Consider the following 17,459-nt stretch of genomic DNA (forward strand, 5'->3'; position numbering starts at 1 on the left):
TGAAGTTTCCTGGACTGGTCTTTCCACTAATTCTAGCGCAGCTGAAATATGGTATGAGTTAAGCAAGTGATAAAATGCAGTTTACTGAAATTTAAGCAACTGTAATCTGGATTCTAGGAAAATAATCTGCCATGCCAAAGCCAAACTGCTTATTCATCCTTTCCTATCAAGGGAACCACTCAATGGCTGTGGCTATTATACAAGAAAGCTAGTTTCTCTCTTCACCGTATTATGTCCTTTAATTGATCCCCTAAAGCATTCTAACTGCAAACAAATATATAAGTATATATTTTTTCTATCATTGTCTTGGTACCTATTCCAACTTTTAACCCACAGTTCAAGAGTCTGCAGCCCTTATGACTTTAGCACATTTTAATGGACCTGCAAGACAGGAAAACATTATTAGTCACTCATTACTGCAAGCTATAGCTAACCTCTACGTGCAAGTGACAAAAAAAAAAAAAAACAACACACTTACCAGGCAACTGGTAATAACACCAATAACACCAGAACATGTATACAAAATAAAGGAACAACAACAACAAAAAAGAGATATTGGAGGTTAGAGACTTTAGTACTTCACACAGATCTCTACAGCCAGCAGCAGCAATGTAGATGGCACGTGCTACAGACATGAATTTGTGTCTAGTGGTTGATCTAATTGTCCAAAAACAGATGATGTTGGGTCTATGACAGACCAACTAATTGAGCTGGCTGCAGAAAGAGAAGCATTTGTTTCATGTGCTTAACTTTGCAATCATAAGAAAAGGAAGAAAAGTAAAGAAGGTGAGGAAAGATGCTGGACTTGAAGATTCTTGGCGAAGGCAAGAAGAAAGCTACAAATAATAACTATTTGTAAGCTGTTATTGGGCTTGGGGTTTGTGAGAGGGGAAAATAAATGGAACTCTGATGTTCATTACAAAAAGATAAATTATAAGCTATGTTCAGCTGGATGGTAATTTATGTGGCACTTCCAGAAAACACCTAAAGAAATATAGAAATATCCAGCAGATGTAAACTAAAACCATCTTGTTTAAAATGTTGAACAAGGCGTATTTAATCTTATTACACCATACTAGGAACATAAAATTAAGAAAAAAGGACAAGCCATCAATGAGATCTACTGACATGATACATGATCCCATTATACAAAAGGAAAATTTATTTTAAGATATAACATATTATTCTCTAAAACTTTGCCCAACTGAAGTGTTTTAACTCAAGACTGTTTACTTCAGCAGTCACATTTTCTTGATAAAAAATATTTTGTAAAAGTAAAATACATATCGGGTCAGTATTTTTCACCTAGTGTTGCTTAAAATCTATCAGCTGGACCTGATTCCCTGAGAGAAATGGACTCAATACTGCTGTATCAAAGATCCAGTTTAGGGGAAAAAGGGTGCATTTATCCTGGTGACATGCAAGAGACTGCCATATGGAGTCTGTCACATGGAGGAGAAATGACATTAACTTTCCTTCAGAGTATGAAAATGCATTTAAATGGACAAAGAGAACTAGCAGTATATCACCATGAATACCCAGATACAAAATGAAAAAATTGAGACTCAAAATAGATGCATTGACAGAGAAGGATAGATTTTGAGTAGCACAGCTCTCTTCCTTTCGTCCACATATAATGTGGGAAATGAATCAAATTAATCTGATTTAAAAATCTTTTGAGGTAATAAACCTGCACCAGTGGAAAGCAACTGCATATTTGAAATGCTTGGCTTATCAATTAAGCCACATTAAGAGCAAAACAAGATTGGGGGGATAGAAATTACACAAATACTTATGAATAAGATGAGTAAAAAACAAAACATTTTTTTTTTAATCTTCAAAGTAAGACAGAGTATTTAAATACACCAAAGCAAGCAGGCATTGCCCAGGGAACTCTGCATCACATTACAAGAGCAGAGCAGGTCACAAGAAGGTTTCTGGTTTCTTCGTAGTTCCAATTAAAGACACTGAAAAAAAACAACAAGCACAACACGCTCATCCTTACAGCAATACTGACTGACATTCACTGCCTGTGCTAAGGCAAACATTATTTTTAACTAAGGGCTGAGTTTCAGCTGACAAGTTTACCCCTGAATAGCCACACAATTTTCTGCACAGCTGAACAGGGGAATAACGAGGTGGGAAATGCCATTCATCTTGAAACACCACTCTAAGAATGGGATAGCCCAGCTGAACAAAAGTCTAAGTCGCTATGTTCAAGGGTGAACAGCATCTATGAGACAAGTCATAGATAAGCCACAAAATATCCTGAGTCAGAAGAGACCCACAAGGATCATCACATCCAACTACTGGCTCCACACAGGGCTATCTAAAAATTAAACCACACATCTAGGCACTCATTGACAAAAAGATACCAAATTCTGAAAGCAAAACAGTTATTTTCATACTCTTAAAAAAAAAAAAGAAATAAACAAACCCTGTTGTGAACTGCTTATATTTTTCAAGGGCAAAAATTGTAGTTACACTATATTTCAATACCCACTGCAGATAAAAGGCAGGACACACTGTATTCAGTTTTCAGTCAAAAGATGGCATCCAGAACAAACATTGGACACCTCTAGATGTATATACCCGCCCTCTTTTTAAAATCCAGACCTCTCAAAAGTATGTCATGTTGTACTAACCATGAGAAAGATTGCTTACTTTTTAAAAGCCCGGGCAAGTTGTTCCCCAATCCCCTAACACACATGCGCATATGTACCCAACTCCATGCATGAGTTCCACTGAAATCTGTATAACTACAGTCAAAACAAAGCTAAGCATATGCATGTAGTCACATGTAGAACTGGTATCTGACATTAGGAAAGATTTTTGCCCCTAATACTAGATTTCGGCAAACATTTATTGTTTTGCAGATGACTCCTGTGCTTAGCACTTCATCTTGCATGTTTCCTCTAATGCCCACAAAAACTTTCAGCTTTCCCTGTTTTCAGCATGCAGTTATAAATTTCCAATTCACAAATCTGAAGCATTTTAAAACTGCAGAGAGCATGGCATTAACTCCTATTTCACTTAACATCAAAATAAAGGGATACTGCTCTAGCTTTACCAAACTGGGAAAAGGACATAGAGTAAAAGCAGCCTGGGTCAAGCAGCTGGAACAACGAAATCACAGCCAAGCTTCTTGGTTATAAAACTAGAGAGACAGTATTTCTCTGCCCATCTTAAAATTTCCCTAACATACTTTACATTAGACCTACAAATATGTGTTCTTATCATATCTGATCCACAAATCTTTTTTACCTTTATCTACAAAGTTGGACTTTTTAGATCTACTTAACATTGTATCTAAACACTAACCTAAAAGAAGGCAGAATCCATTCTGAGAGACACTCAAGGACACTGCAACAATTTTGATTCACCTTTTGAAAGTGAAATGAACCACAAACCAGGGACAAAGTCTTTCCACAGGCACAGCATAGAAGGACTTACCTGTTTGTTGTGTTCTTTTCGGGTATGTCTTACTGCGACTTCTTTCAATACACTGGTCAGGCCGCGGGAGCTGAACAGAAGGATCTCTGGTCATTTGCAGAGACATCCTGCCACTTGAAAACACAACAAAATCAACTGTGTAAACACTTGGGGAAATGCTCTAAGAAACAGAGCATCTTTAGGTTGAAAAAAAATGCATGGTGTTCAGACAGCGCATTTTGATAGTTATTCCTTTCTCATTTGCAGCTCTGATACACCTGCAGAGAGTAACACTACCCTGCCTGGAACTCACTTTTGTTTTGAATCATTCAGTGGCAGAATCATCAACAGTTTGTGCCAATCTCTTCTACAAAAGGCATTTACTAGAGGATCTAAGCAAACAAAAAGATGCCAGCTTACTAGGAAGAGGCTAAGATAGTTTGACCTTTTGTAACATCTTACCTCCAAACATATGACATTCTCATGTAAGTAATCAAATAAATAATAATTTGCTTAGATCCTGAATTCCCTCTCTAAGTTTTTATCTCAGGAGAACACACAGTTAACATTGCTCAGTTTCAGTCAGTAAGGGGCTACTGGCTCTGCCACGGTGGAAGGCCAGTAAAAAGGGTATGGAGAACCCAGTGCAAAAGCAAAGTGTAATACAAAACCTTATTACCTCTTAAAGTAAGGCTTTTCCTCGATGCGTGACTTTTTAAGAAATTAAATGTATTATTTTATGCTCATTCTAATGCCTATCTCCATGTGATCAAGCAGAATAAGGTGTTCATAACAAAATTTTCAAACAAACACCATATTCCTCTGCAGAACTCTATGCTTGCTACTGGAAACTTACAACATAAAGAAAGTGACAGCATTAACTCCCAGTTGCTGTAACACCTGCAGTTCCATGACTTAGAAGTCATCAGGTATCATGCTAGCAAGTGCCAAGCAATTATACAGGTGTTATGGATGTAGATTTCCTGAGCTATGTGAATGTACTCCACTAGGATGACTGCATTTTCACCAAGAGCCCCACAGGAATAGTCAGCACTGCAGAATTATGATCTTCTCAACAGTTGTAAAAGGATTAAAGGACAAAAAAAATCATCTAACATTACATCAAAATAATAGTGCTTTTTGATATTTAGTTTCAAGGGTGTTTTTTTCCTCCCAAGTTAGCCATAAAACACTTCCTCTCCAATTTTCAGTTTTGCAACCACACCAATCTCCCAAATTCCAGAAACAGTTTTAACTAAATCTCCAGGGACAACATCTACTGCTCACACTAACATCTCCACATATTAAACAAAATATTTGATCTTTAGATGTTTTTTTTTTGTGTGTTTTTGTTTTTTTTTGTTGTTGTTTTTCTTTGAAAGCTGTCTGTCTTATGGTCCCCATAAATACACCACCCAACCCAATGATGGAACTTTCCTACAAAAGACAAACAGGGAAGAAAATCAGTGTAAAGAAAATATTCTCAAAGCACATACAAAATGGTATTATTGCCACTCTGAATTCCAGAAAGAGATAATCTGTTAAGCTCCAATTGATTATAATTTTTTAAAAGGGATTTTTTTTTAATAGGGAATTTTTTTAAAAGCGAAAAAAGGTACTCCTTTTCCAAAAGGTTCCATAGGTACTCTTGGTACCTATGGAACCACAGGCCAGTCAGCCTCACCTCTGCCCAGTAGACTGATGGAGCAGATCCTCCTGGAAGCTATGCTAAGGCACTTGATAAACAAAGAGTTGACTAGTGACAGCCAACATGGCTTCACCAAGGGCACATTGTGCCTGATTAATCTGGTGGCCCTCTACAATAGACTTAAGCACCAATGGATAAGGGAAAAGAAACTATTACTGTCTCCCTTGACTTATGCAGAGTACTTGATACTGTCCCACACAACATTCTTGTACGTAAAACGGAGAAACATGGATTTGACAGATGGACCACTTGATGGATAAGCAATTGGCTGGATGGTCATACTCAAAGAGGTGCAGTCAACAGCTCCATGTCCAGGTAGATACCAGTGATGACTGGTGTCCCTCAAGGGTAAATACTGGGACCAGCGCTGTTTATCATCTTTGTTGGTGACATGGACAGTGGGATTGAGTGCACCCTCAGCACATTTCCCTATGACCCCAATGTGTGTGGTGCAGTTGACATGCTGCAGAGAAGGAATGCCATCCAGAGGGACCTGGGCAGGCTTGAGAGGTTGCCCTGTGTTAACCTCAAGAATTTCACAAAGGCCAAGTGCGTCCTGCACCTAGGTTGGGACAATTCCAAGCACAAAAAGAAGAGCGATGTGCACTTGCAGCCCAGAAAGCCAACTATATCCGGGGATGCACCAAAAGAAACATAGCTAGCAGGTAGAAAGAGGTGATACTTCCCCTCTACTCCACTCTTGTGAGACCCCACCTAGAGTGCTGCGTCCAGCTCTGGGGCACCCAACAGAAGAAGGACATGGGCCTTCTGGAGCAGGTCCACAGGAGGGCCTCAAAGATCATCAGAGGGCTGGAACACCTCTCTTATGAAGACAGGATGAGAAAGTTGGAGTTGTTCAGACTAGATAAGAAAAGGCTCTGGGAAATTTTATAATAGCCATCCAATACTTAAAGGGAACCTACAGGAAGGCTGTGGAGGGACTCTTGGTCAGGAATTGTAGTGAAAGGACAAGAGGTAACAGATTTAAGCTAAAAGAGGGTAAGTTTAGAATAGACATAAGGAATAAACTCTTTACTTAGTGTGTGGTGAGAACAGGTTGCCCAAAGCGGTTGTGGATTCCCCATCCCTGGATGTGTTCAAGGCCAGGCTGGATGGGACTTTAAGCAACCTGGTCTAGTGGAAGGTGTCCCTGCCCATGGCACTGGGGCTGGAACAATACGGTCTTCCAACCCAAACCGTGCTATGATTCTGTGATCACTATTTATCACTAGCTCTGTGTAATCAATGTGGTGTAAATAGGTGTCACAATCCACATTTACTAGAGCATCCACTCAGGTCAAAGGAAAGTCAAACACTGCAGCAAAACAGGGAACACTTCATACTAGATGGGAAACATATACTTTAAAATGTTCTAGAAAAAATTATCATTATAAACATAGTTGTCAGTAATAATTACCATTTCAGAACTGCAATCCATAGCAATGGAACCAATAAGTTCCCTCCTTGGAACTAATTAAAAATATAAAATAAGAAAAAAAAAATAAAAGATGTACAATGGCCAAGAAGAGGAACTTAGACATACCACTGACAGGAATAAGTCAAACGTAGTTAACTGCTTCACAGCATTTTAAAATTCAGAGGAATATCCTGGAAGATACAAAGTTTTCACTTCCCACAGCACACTGCCCTGCTCCAATCTGCCAAAATGGTACAAGAGGGTAAACTCCTGCTCTCATCCTTGGTATTCTGGCAGGAATTAAGCAGACTCCTATCCAGCTTCACTGATGGAGCTTTGAAGGTCAGGGTCAAACTAGAAACCCCAAAGGCAGTAAAATCACCTAAAAAAAGGAGAAGCTGGATCATGTCAGACAACACAACAACCTAAATAATTTGGGTTATGATGAAATATGTTAGAGAAGATAGAACAGAAGCACACCAGTGGTCCTGACTGGAGACAGTCCAGAATCAGTCACATGAGCTCAGGCTCAGCACTGGCATAGTCATTTCCCCACCAGCAACACCTTCCCTACAATCAAGATATTAAATCTAAGAGTGACAGAGAGATGGCTCTGAATTCTTATTGACTGAGGACAAGTGTAATAGTGTTACCATTACACACTGTTCTTAGTAGCTACCACAGCTACTAACTCCAGTCCAGGAGCTGACAGATTCAGTGAGGGGGATGGTTTTCTTGTTTTCAGAAAAATCGTCCCAGGAAGCAGTAACAAAGAGCTGCCTAACAAATAATGATCATCACTCTTACCCATGATGATCCATGTATTTCATGAGTGATGGTGGAAATATAGACAGGAAAGACAGACAGACAAGCCAAAAATAAACCTAAACAAACCTGCTGTATTTGCAGGTTGTGAAAAACACCTCTAGAATTTATCATTATAGCAAATAGGGCCTTTTCAGCCAGCAGCTTCAAAATAACTGCAGAAGATGAAAAACTACCTTTATTCCTAATTGACCCACAGGAAAAATGAAAATGGGAAAAGAAAGGGGACTGGCTTCGAGATATGATTTTGATTTGCTGCCCTCAATCCTTCCTTTCAGGTTTACTGAATTCCAGACCCTAAAGCAATTCTAAAAATTAGTTATAAATTACATGGCTCAAAATTGCTCAGCCAATGTGACAGAACTAAATTTAAAGCAGTGGTCTCCAATTGCCAAATCCAGTGCCTACAAAGACTTTGTTATTTCAACAGGCTTAAGAATATAAAACTCAAGAAAAACTATTGGGTTTCTTACATATTGCATTTTTTCAATATCCTACAATTTTCTAGTCTTTTGTGTCCCTGCAGATAGAGCGTCTTAAACGCACATTGCTTACCACTTCTGCCACTGTACCACCATATTAACTACCTTCTATGTCATACTACCTGCTTGGTTAACTCCAGCTGAAATTAAGAGTAAGTACTCCCTATATATCCTTACCCTGGAGGATACTGCTTCTTTCAAGGTTTGTGGCCTTGAAAGCTTATCCAATTTTTCCCAGCCACTCCAGCTAGAAAAGATATGCCCATCTCCCTTGAGATCTGCCCTTATTTATGTTCTTAAATCAACAACACTATATCAACTCTGCTGCTTCAAGATTAAATATAACCATCCAGATCAAGAGCCCTTGCAGGAGCTCAACTGCTAGTTTACTGCAGCTGTAAAGAAGGACTGCACAGCTACAGATTTTCTACACTTTTCTGCATCCATTATCTAATTCCTAGAATAAAGGCAGCAGCCAACGTGCCTCCCCATTTTGGTATTTCTCAGTTGTCAGGAAAAAAAAAAAATTAGGGCACAAACATAATTTCATAACTTCTAACGATATTTTGACTTTAAGCTTTGCCAGGGTTACTCTCACCTTCAGTATGAGCTCCAGCAGGCTCTAGCCAGCTCTGGGAATCAGAAGTAACTTTCAAATGTGTCCCCAAATAGTCAGGTAAAGTGGCCCTCATTCTTGCTTCATGAACAAAACTGCACTGACTCATTGTCTGGGTGAGGTTTTTCTTACATTGGAAGAGAAGAGGAGAAGGTAATAACTGAAAAGAAATTTAAACAATTAAATAAATTTACCTGTATCGATGTTTATAACCTATGGATCCAAACTTGCTGAATTTTCTTGACAGAGAGCTTGATTCATTCTCTGGCACTCTATGCAGTTCCAAAAAATAAAACAGAGTGAGTTGTACAAGTAGGTTTCAGCCCTCCTTTCCAAGGAAAGGAAAGAGAAACACAACCTCTGAACTCCAGAGAAGAAATTTTCTACTTGTTCCTCTTCATCCCCACCACCAGACAGACTTTTGTGGAGTTGATAGTTCCACAAAGCAACATGTTTATGCCCTCCTCTTTTGATTATGTATCTATTTATTTCAAAGTCTACTGTAAAGCCTTTTGCTTAATATTTCACAGGAGCAGGCAAAACCATCATGCCACAGTAATGAGACTGTGGCAGGAATTCTGAGCCCACACATTCACAGCATTGCTAAAGCCAACACCAAGCATCCCTTCCTAGCCACAGGCTCTTGCACATTTCTGCTAGTGTTTTTGCAACAATAGAAGAAAGTGTTTTGAGACCAGTTATACCAGAAACATTTTATACTCTTTGTCAGCAAAACATTATGGAATTTAAGGGAGCTCTTCTCTCAAAAACAAAAAATTCTGTGCACTGTAAAGAATCCTACTCAAAAATCATAGAAAATAGTTGTATGTGAAAACAAAAAGCTGCAACTCAATGTTATTACAGAGAATTTAGTGCTTAAATATGTACACGTGTATATACCAGCTAAAATCCTGCTCTATACATATGTGGATACTTCAGTTTAAACCTACTTTGTGCAACTGGAAATACTGTATGAAAAAAAAAATCTAAGACAAAATAAACCACTGAATTACCTGAAGATTTCTAAATGTTTGTTTTATATCATCAAAAGAAAACAGAAGGCATCAGCTTTTACGAACATTCTATAATCAGGACGCAAAATGTTTTGCCAGGCAGGAAGCCTTATTCAACGTTGTCTCTCTCCTTTTCGTTGAAAAGCCACAACTACAGCATCACTCACCTGAAAAATGTATGATGTTCTACACAGCATTTCCAGAGATGTTTGCAGGTGATCTTATCACGTGCTTCAAAAAAGAAGGAAGTTTCATTGCACTGAAGACAAAAGGAAACAAATTAATATTGATATGAGGGATTTTGCGAGTGAAATGAGAACACAAGAACTTGCCATCTCATATAAATGCACATAAGAAAAGACATAAATATGAATAAAATCAGGTTATATAATTCTCTACAATTGTTCATTTAAAATAGTTCTTTTTGGTTTCTCATCGGCTGAAAGTAATTATTTAAGGAATTGATTCCTTAGATATAAAAAACAGAACAGCAAGATGATTATTGAAACACTTCTGTTCCTTCTGGTTCATAGATGTCAGCTTTCTTCCTAACAAAAAAGCACAAAGGTTTTTCATACAGTTCCAATCTTTCCTGACTGCACCTCAAATGAAAAATATAATCTTCCTTAAGCTCTGCTTAGCAATATACACAAGGACAGGAATAAGTTAGGGAGAGAAACTCAGAATTTGTGAGAAGTAATATGGAGCAACAACACAGAAAAAATGCACAAGACATGCATGTAGAGAAGAAATGACAAAACTGGATATCAAAAAGATGAGACAAAGGAAAGGCAAAGAAACAAGAACTAGCTAACTTTAACATGATTCAAAATACTTGCAAAAAGGTCAAACGTTAAAAGTCATCAAACCACCTGCAAAGGCTACAGTTATGTGAAAGAAGGTGACTAAAAAGTATACACAAAGCTTAAAATCTGTTCACTGGTAGTTTGGCAGTCAGTGCAGTACACATGTGGAAACAATAAACCACAGGGAGAGATGAAAGAGAAGCCATACATACACAAGCTATAAAATGCTTCCAGTAGACATGAAGCAACAGACACATCACAGTGCTTGTTTCCAACAAGTTAAACATTCAGCAATGTTCACATAAAATACATTTCTATGTATCTGTCACTCAGCAAACTCAAGTGCTCCATTTCATATTTGTTTTTTGCACAACAAATTAGTAGTCCCATTGACTCCAGTGTGAATCCTCCGCATGGTACAGTACTGTCAGTAACAGTAACGCAACCAAGTACTAAAAACAGTCCTAAAATCAGCAGCCAGTTGTAAGAAATAGATGCTCCTGTGTCAGCTATACTTCTGCAGTGGCAGGCATACACAGGTAAAGGGCTCTGGTATTTTGAGCTGCAAGCAACTTGCTATTTGTGAACTAACTCAGTATGTTCTCCAGAACTGAAAATTCCACCTCTACCAAGAATATTTTTGTTAAAGGCTGTCAGGCAGCAATCACAAAAACACAAATGATGTGCTCAAATAGCCTTTCCTCCACCTTGAAACAAAAACAGTAAAAAGGACAGAACTTTCCACCTGTTGTTAGAATAACTAAGATTTCATTCCCTGAATAAAGTAGAAACTGGAGACATAAAGTTCATTTCCCCCCATGGATAATTTTAGTTATATTTTTCCACTGGCAGAGTTTAATGGCTGGTGGGAACAGTCCCATTAAATATCCAAGGAGTGAAAATTACCCTCTAGTTTTCTGTCAAAAACACATTTTCCTCTCCAGAGCATCACAGCGTGAAAGGGCAGTAAAGACATGCTGTCATCAAGAAAACCAGGATTTATCTCAGATTGCTATGCATAGCATAAAATGATTAAGTATTAGATTATTCCCATAAACGTATTCCCACAGTTGCTTAAAATACAATTTCAGGCTTGACAGGGATCTTAATCTCTCTACAGGATTCGTAAGTGGTTTAACTTGGAGCAAAAATAGGTTTAATTTATAAAATGTAAAACTAGACACCTGAAAATTTAGCTGTTTAGAAAAAAAAAAAAAAAGTAACAGCAGGGTGAGGGGAGAAAGGGGGGGACACTTCCTGAAGAAGATTGCCAAAGAGAAATATCTATGCGAGAATTTTCAAGAATAACTACACTGCTCATGTCCCTTTGGTAAGTCTGGAGTCTACCCACTGAAAGATCATACTGCTCTTTTATGAAGGAATGTCAATGTCAATTATTTCACATACAGCAGAAACATGGTTGAAGATTTAATGATTTAATTTAGACTACAGTTTCTACATCAGACTATTACCTGGTATGTTTGCATTTAAACCCACACAACTGTAGCCACTTTTAAAGAATAATATCAGATCAGGGCTCTGGTATTGCAAAACCTTATGCAATAGGATGATTCATTTTAACTTCTGTTAGGAAAGAACTCTGACTCACATTTAATGTGCAGGATCTTGCTCTTTCTTCATTCACATCTGAATTCTACTTTCAGGCAAAGAATCTTGTGCTGCACTTGAATTAATTTCATTATACAAATCCAGGAGGAGAGAATTCATGAGTTCAGGAAGGACAGGGACAGAGGTGGTTTTTTTTTTAGAGTTTTTAAAATAAGGTATTTCTTCCATATCTTACTTGAATGCCACTGAAACTGAGGGAAAGATTCCCATCAAAGAAAAGGTTCTACCTGTCTATTTTTCCTTCAAAGTCAGAGTTTTAGGATTTTTCCGTATGTAAAACAAATGATACGTAACACTTCTAAATCAATCAGTGACTTAATGGGGGAAGGTATAGCTACATCAGTACATGACTAAAAGATCTGACCAGCAAACGTCAGTGATTGCATCCTCTGTAGCATTATTTTTCAAGGGGAAGAAAGCTAATCTCAGCTGACAGGTAAAATACTTGATGATGAACTATGTGTTGAAACATCTATATCTAGTATGTGGCAATCACGAGCTGAAGAATCAAAGTAAGAAGCAGCCTAACCCTACAAACACAAATCATCTAAAAGGTAAGTTATGGAATTCAGATTTGGGCAATGAAACAACTGGTAAAAAAATTAAGGGAGGGTCCAAAAAGCTTTCTGATAACACGCTCAGGTTATCAGGAATCTGAAGGAAAAGCACATATCTGAAAACTAAATACTGCTTCATAATGGATGCTTATGATAACCCAAATAGCACAGTTATTTTTTCCTAAAAGGCAAGAAAGCCTAGAACATTCACCCCCAACATTTTTCTCAGCTAGTGAGAGCTAGTTTAGTGTGCTTTTTTTTTTTCCCCTAACATATCCGATGCAAACGAAACAAAGAACTATTGTAATTTTCCTAGTGATTTGCAGAAGATCACAATTCCAAACTCATTCTGCATTGTCTGGGGCCTCACACACTACTCCCTGCTACTCACACTGTGGCTTTCAGAGAGCCATATGTGTTAATGATAAGGCATGATAAACCATCACAGCCCACTGCTTACAGGGCAGCCCTGGCTGTCTGTACATTCTGAAGTCCTCCCCTCCGCTTTGCACTCACTTCGGTGCCTGTCTCATCTTTCAGGGAAGCCGCTTGTGCTCACCAGACAAGCAGGAAAACACTTACATTTGTATGGTGATTTTTGATCATGTCTATGACTTGCTGAAGTGGCTGGCTGTTGAGCTGTTTGATTACCTCCTCCTACTCTTGAGAACACAAGACGCTGAAATACTTCAAGGACATACACTGAACACTCCTCTCCTTTCAAATGCTTTAAAGGCTTGTCCTGCAGTCTCTCAAGCCAGCATCCTAGAGCTCATGCTGCCATAGCCTCACCACCATTTCTACCCATGGGAGGAGGGATGGACAGAACAGCACAGGGGATGCCCATTGCTTGACTATACGACATGCTTAAAAAAGGATTCCCAAATGTGCAGCCAGGGCCCTTCACTGCTTTATGACTGCCTCTGCAGTCAGCTAGGAGACTGGCTTGGCAGCACCTTTGAGACCTCCACAAAGCAGCTGGTGGTTGGTGCAGCACTCCACGATATTCCCACTTACTGAAAGCAAGTTGCTAATGCACTCAGAGGGAGCCAAGCCAGGGTTCATGTTGCTCTACCAACATTTGATAGGTTGCCACAAGTCAGTCCACAGATCAAAAACTTGTTGAAAAACCATGAGGCAGAGCAGGCTTTAGCTGCTGCAGCTTAGGGTATATACTGGTCAACACCTATCCAAGCTCAAGAAAAATAAATAAAACAAAAAACACCTCACAACAGGAGACATAAGGAGGTATCATGTCCCACTACAGAACATACTGCCAGTGCATATACATGCGATACACATGCATTCACACATAACAGAAATATTAAAGGTAGTTCTGAAGTTACTGCTTAGAAACATTATTTGTTTCCTATTTGTGCCACGTCAGGCATGCACCTGGATACTATCAATTGTTAACTTCAATGGGAAATATTTTGTCTTTATATATTTACATAACGCATACCAGTCATAGCTTACATAATGGACAATGTATTACCAGTTACATAAGACTGATCTTTAAGAAAAAAGATCAAGAATTAAAATTAATAATGCTCTGTCCGTTTGTAGGAAGCATATCAAGATTAAAACAAAAGTATCTATATTTTTTATAACAATTGAAATAAATACTAAATAGGAACTTAGAAAAAACAAATTAATACCTTACTGTTAATGAATGTAGGCTTATCTAGGATTATTTTTTTTTAGTTCTTCTTCAAAATTGTTCACTACTGAAAATTTTTCTATCAAGATAAGTCAGTCTAACAATTTTTGACTCCAAAATGGTTAAAAAAAAAAAGATCCAATCTACTAAAAAATACCATCCCTACATTAACATCACTGCACTTGCTCACCTCCAGCCTCCCTGATCACCATTTGCATCAGTGGGTACAAATGATACAAAAGTATTTGTAATTCTTAAGCCATAGCAAAATTCAAAATTCTACTTTTGTATTCAATGCAAATATATGCTAAACTGGACTTAAGAACAGGAGGAACAGCTCATCATCCCCTGTTAAATCTTCTCAAGAAACAGTAAGAGGAATAAATCAAATGAAAGTTCCTGCCTAGAATCTGTAACTCAAGGTGGAATATACAAGAAAGGATTTAACTGGACCGCCTTATTAATGCAATTATTTTTCAGACTTCTAACATTTATGAAAAGCAAATAAGGAAGGACAAAAGGAAGGAAGAAAGGAACGAAGGAAAAAGTATACGTGTATTTCCAGGGTTTTCCAAGACAATTTAAAAGAACACAATAATCTTGTATTTAGACAAGTTTCAGCCACCAGAATGGGGACTATTATGTGCTTTGGAACTGCCCTGAAATTCTTCTAGTAATCATCAGTGGTTCATATTGCTCCTGAAAACACTCTTTACCTACTGCACCTTATGAATTCAGCTGAGCATTTGACTAAGAAAGATTACAGAGGAAGACATGTCTTGAAAATGTGCAAATCATTTTTAATTGCACTGTTTGTGGGTTTGTTCTAACTTGAAGTAAACCAAATTTCAAAATCCCTCCAAACAAAAATTTCAGACTTCCAAAAGACCCTTCTCTTCAAACAAGAAATAATGAAAGCAAGTCTTTTGCACATTCAACACTTTCTGGTTTGGTGAAAGAGAGACATGAAAAGTTGCAAGGACAGAAACTTTGCATAAATTCTGGGAAGGGATGAAATCATTCACTTACATGTTCAGACACAGTGCAACCAAAGTAAAAGGCATTGTTACAGAAAATAGTATGGGGTTGCAGGGAACCCTACAGAAGTACTTGGTACCTACAGGCAAAAAAAGCTGCATGTCTCTAACTCCTGCACATTATTACATCTAAGTTCCCAGCCTATAAAACCAAACCATGTTCTTCTCTGTTTTGTTCACTTCCTTAGCTGAGAGAAACCTGAAAAGAAAGCTGTGTTCCTCACACAGAGGAAGAACAGAGAATGCTGCATTCCCATCCAACCACTCGTCTTTAAGCAGCACGTCCTTTGGGATCAGGCCCTGTTTTGTTGCAGCAGGGGCCTTCCGCAGCCGCCTGTATTGCTGGATTATTTCTAGCAAGGTTGCTCAACAGACATCTATGCTACCAGGAATTATGCACAGGTATCAGATTTATGTCTTGATTTTCTTAAGGGAACTTGCACGAAAATACCCTTTCATCACCTTCAAAATTCTCTGCTATTGTTTGCAGTGTTCAGGGAACCCTCCTGTGCCACCCATACCAGAGAAAAGGTTCCTCGTTTCATGCTGTTACTTTGTGGGTTCACAGAAAGCCCACATGATTCTGTCTCAGAACTCAAAGCACATGTCCAGTCAGGGGACAATAAAATATTGATTCAATGATTAACATTACTGAAAAAGAGTTTCTTTCACCTGGTCTGGGTCTCACCATCTCACATATCAGGATAAGTCACTGATGGGCAAATACTAAGGGCAGTATTATGTTTATGAAGGGAGAACAGCAAGAGCTTTAGGGAGAAAAAATATAATACAGGCAAAGCAGTAAAAGATAAAATATCAATAGCCATGCTTGCACACAATAGCAACAGGTATGCAGGAAAAACACACAGAATAAACAAGTTAAATAAACAAGAAATCAGGAAATGTCCTTATAGAAGATATCTGCAAAATTACAAGAGCCTACCCTACAAAACGGAAAAGGTGAAGCACCTTATTTTATCGTAAGAGAGTAAGTATAAATATCTCGTGCTCATTAAATCATCAAGTTTATGAAAAGTGAAACAAAGTAAACACAGTAAACTCAGCAGCCGCAGCCATAAATAATTTATTTTGACACAGGCACCCCACAGATGTATTTCTGAGACAGCCCATGGACATGGAGCTGTACATTTAGACTGGCATTTCTAAACCTATCAAGGAGATCAGGATATCCACTTCCACCCATTTAATGGGAAGCACTCGCTCCAAGTCTTCTGGTAGGTTTGAAAAAACACAGACAAATTTATTTGAAGGAATACCAAAGATGTTTCCATAAGAAACCCCATTCAGCGGAAGCACAACACTTCACAGGCACTAAAAGCATGAAAGGCTTCCTCTTGATGAACACATGCATGTACCCCAGAAAGGTGCCTGTCAATGTAAAACTAGCTAGTGTGTGGAAACAAGAGTGACAACCCATCCTTCACAGAGTTTTCACCATGATATGGAAAATGGAATTCACAGAAAGCACTCTGAATTAATAATATGCTGTTTTTACTGTGTGATGTTAACTCCTTTGCTATATGCCATAAAGATCCAACCAAAACACAGGAAAGCCTCCATTATTTCACCTTTCCCTAAATATCTTCTGGCATGCTTTCCAACTAGTTTCAGTAGACGGCATGCTTCCACCTATTTCCTATGGAGAGTGTTCCTCCTAAATGCCATTGCCTCTGAAGCTTTTCACTGATGTTTGGATTGTTTTTCTCTTTATGTAATTGTGCTCCTTGTCCCATACTTGTTAATAACTCATCCCTCCGAACACTTCTCCCTTCAAGTTTTCTTAGACTCATATCCATTTTCAGTCTGTACTCAAAAAAATATATGTACTTAAAATTTCAAAACACGTCCTTGTAAGCCCACTGTGTTTACTTCATCAAACAGTAAAAGGAAAAAAAAAAATGTTATCTTTCCACGGCAGGGAGACAAGAGTAGAAACAGCTCTCCAAATCTTCCTTTTGACTACTTATTGTGCCCTTTACCTCCTTCAAATTCTGGCAATATCTTCCTAGTAAATGAATTGCCTGGAAATGAGTTACACATTCCAGACTTGGTACACCACAGCTGTAACAAGTGAAGTATTAATGTCCTGTGCTGTGCAGTGATATCCCAGGATGCAGAACAAAGAGAAGTGGCATATTTGCTCTCTATCATATAACACAATCTGAAGTCCTATGGGGAAAAACAAAGCGATAGCATTTACTTCAAAACATGGAGGAATAAAAGGCATTTGTGAATAAAGTTTCAGGGAGTACTGGA

General features: G+C 38.3%; 1 protein-coding gene across 1 annotated transcript in view; it reads right to left on the reverse strand.

The window, feature by feature from the left end:
* EPB41L4A (erythrocyte membrane protein band 4.1 like 4A) overlaps positions 1-17,459 on the reverse strand; it is a 131,136-nt gene that overhangs the window by 37,036 nt on the left and 76,641 nt on the right. Inside the window, exons 10-12 of the mRNA XM_084504428.1 lie at positions 9,661-9,752; positions 8,675-8,752; positions 3,454-3,566 (exon numbers count right to left, since the gene is read on the reverse strand). Coding sequence (XP_084360554.1) covers positions 3,454-3,566; positions 8,675-8,752; positions 9,661-9,752 — 283 coding nt within the window. The remainder of the gene's footprint in view (positions 1-3,453; positions 3,567-8,674; positions 8,753-9,660; positions 9,753-17,459) is intronic.

The sequence above is a fragment of the Aythya ferina genome (assembly GCF_964211825.1).
Source record: "Aythya ferina genome assembly, chromosome: Z".
In the NCBI taxonomy this organism is placed as follows: Eukaryota; Metazoa; Chordata; class Aves; order Anseriformes; family Anatidae; genus Aythya; species Aythya ferina.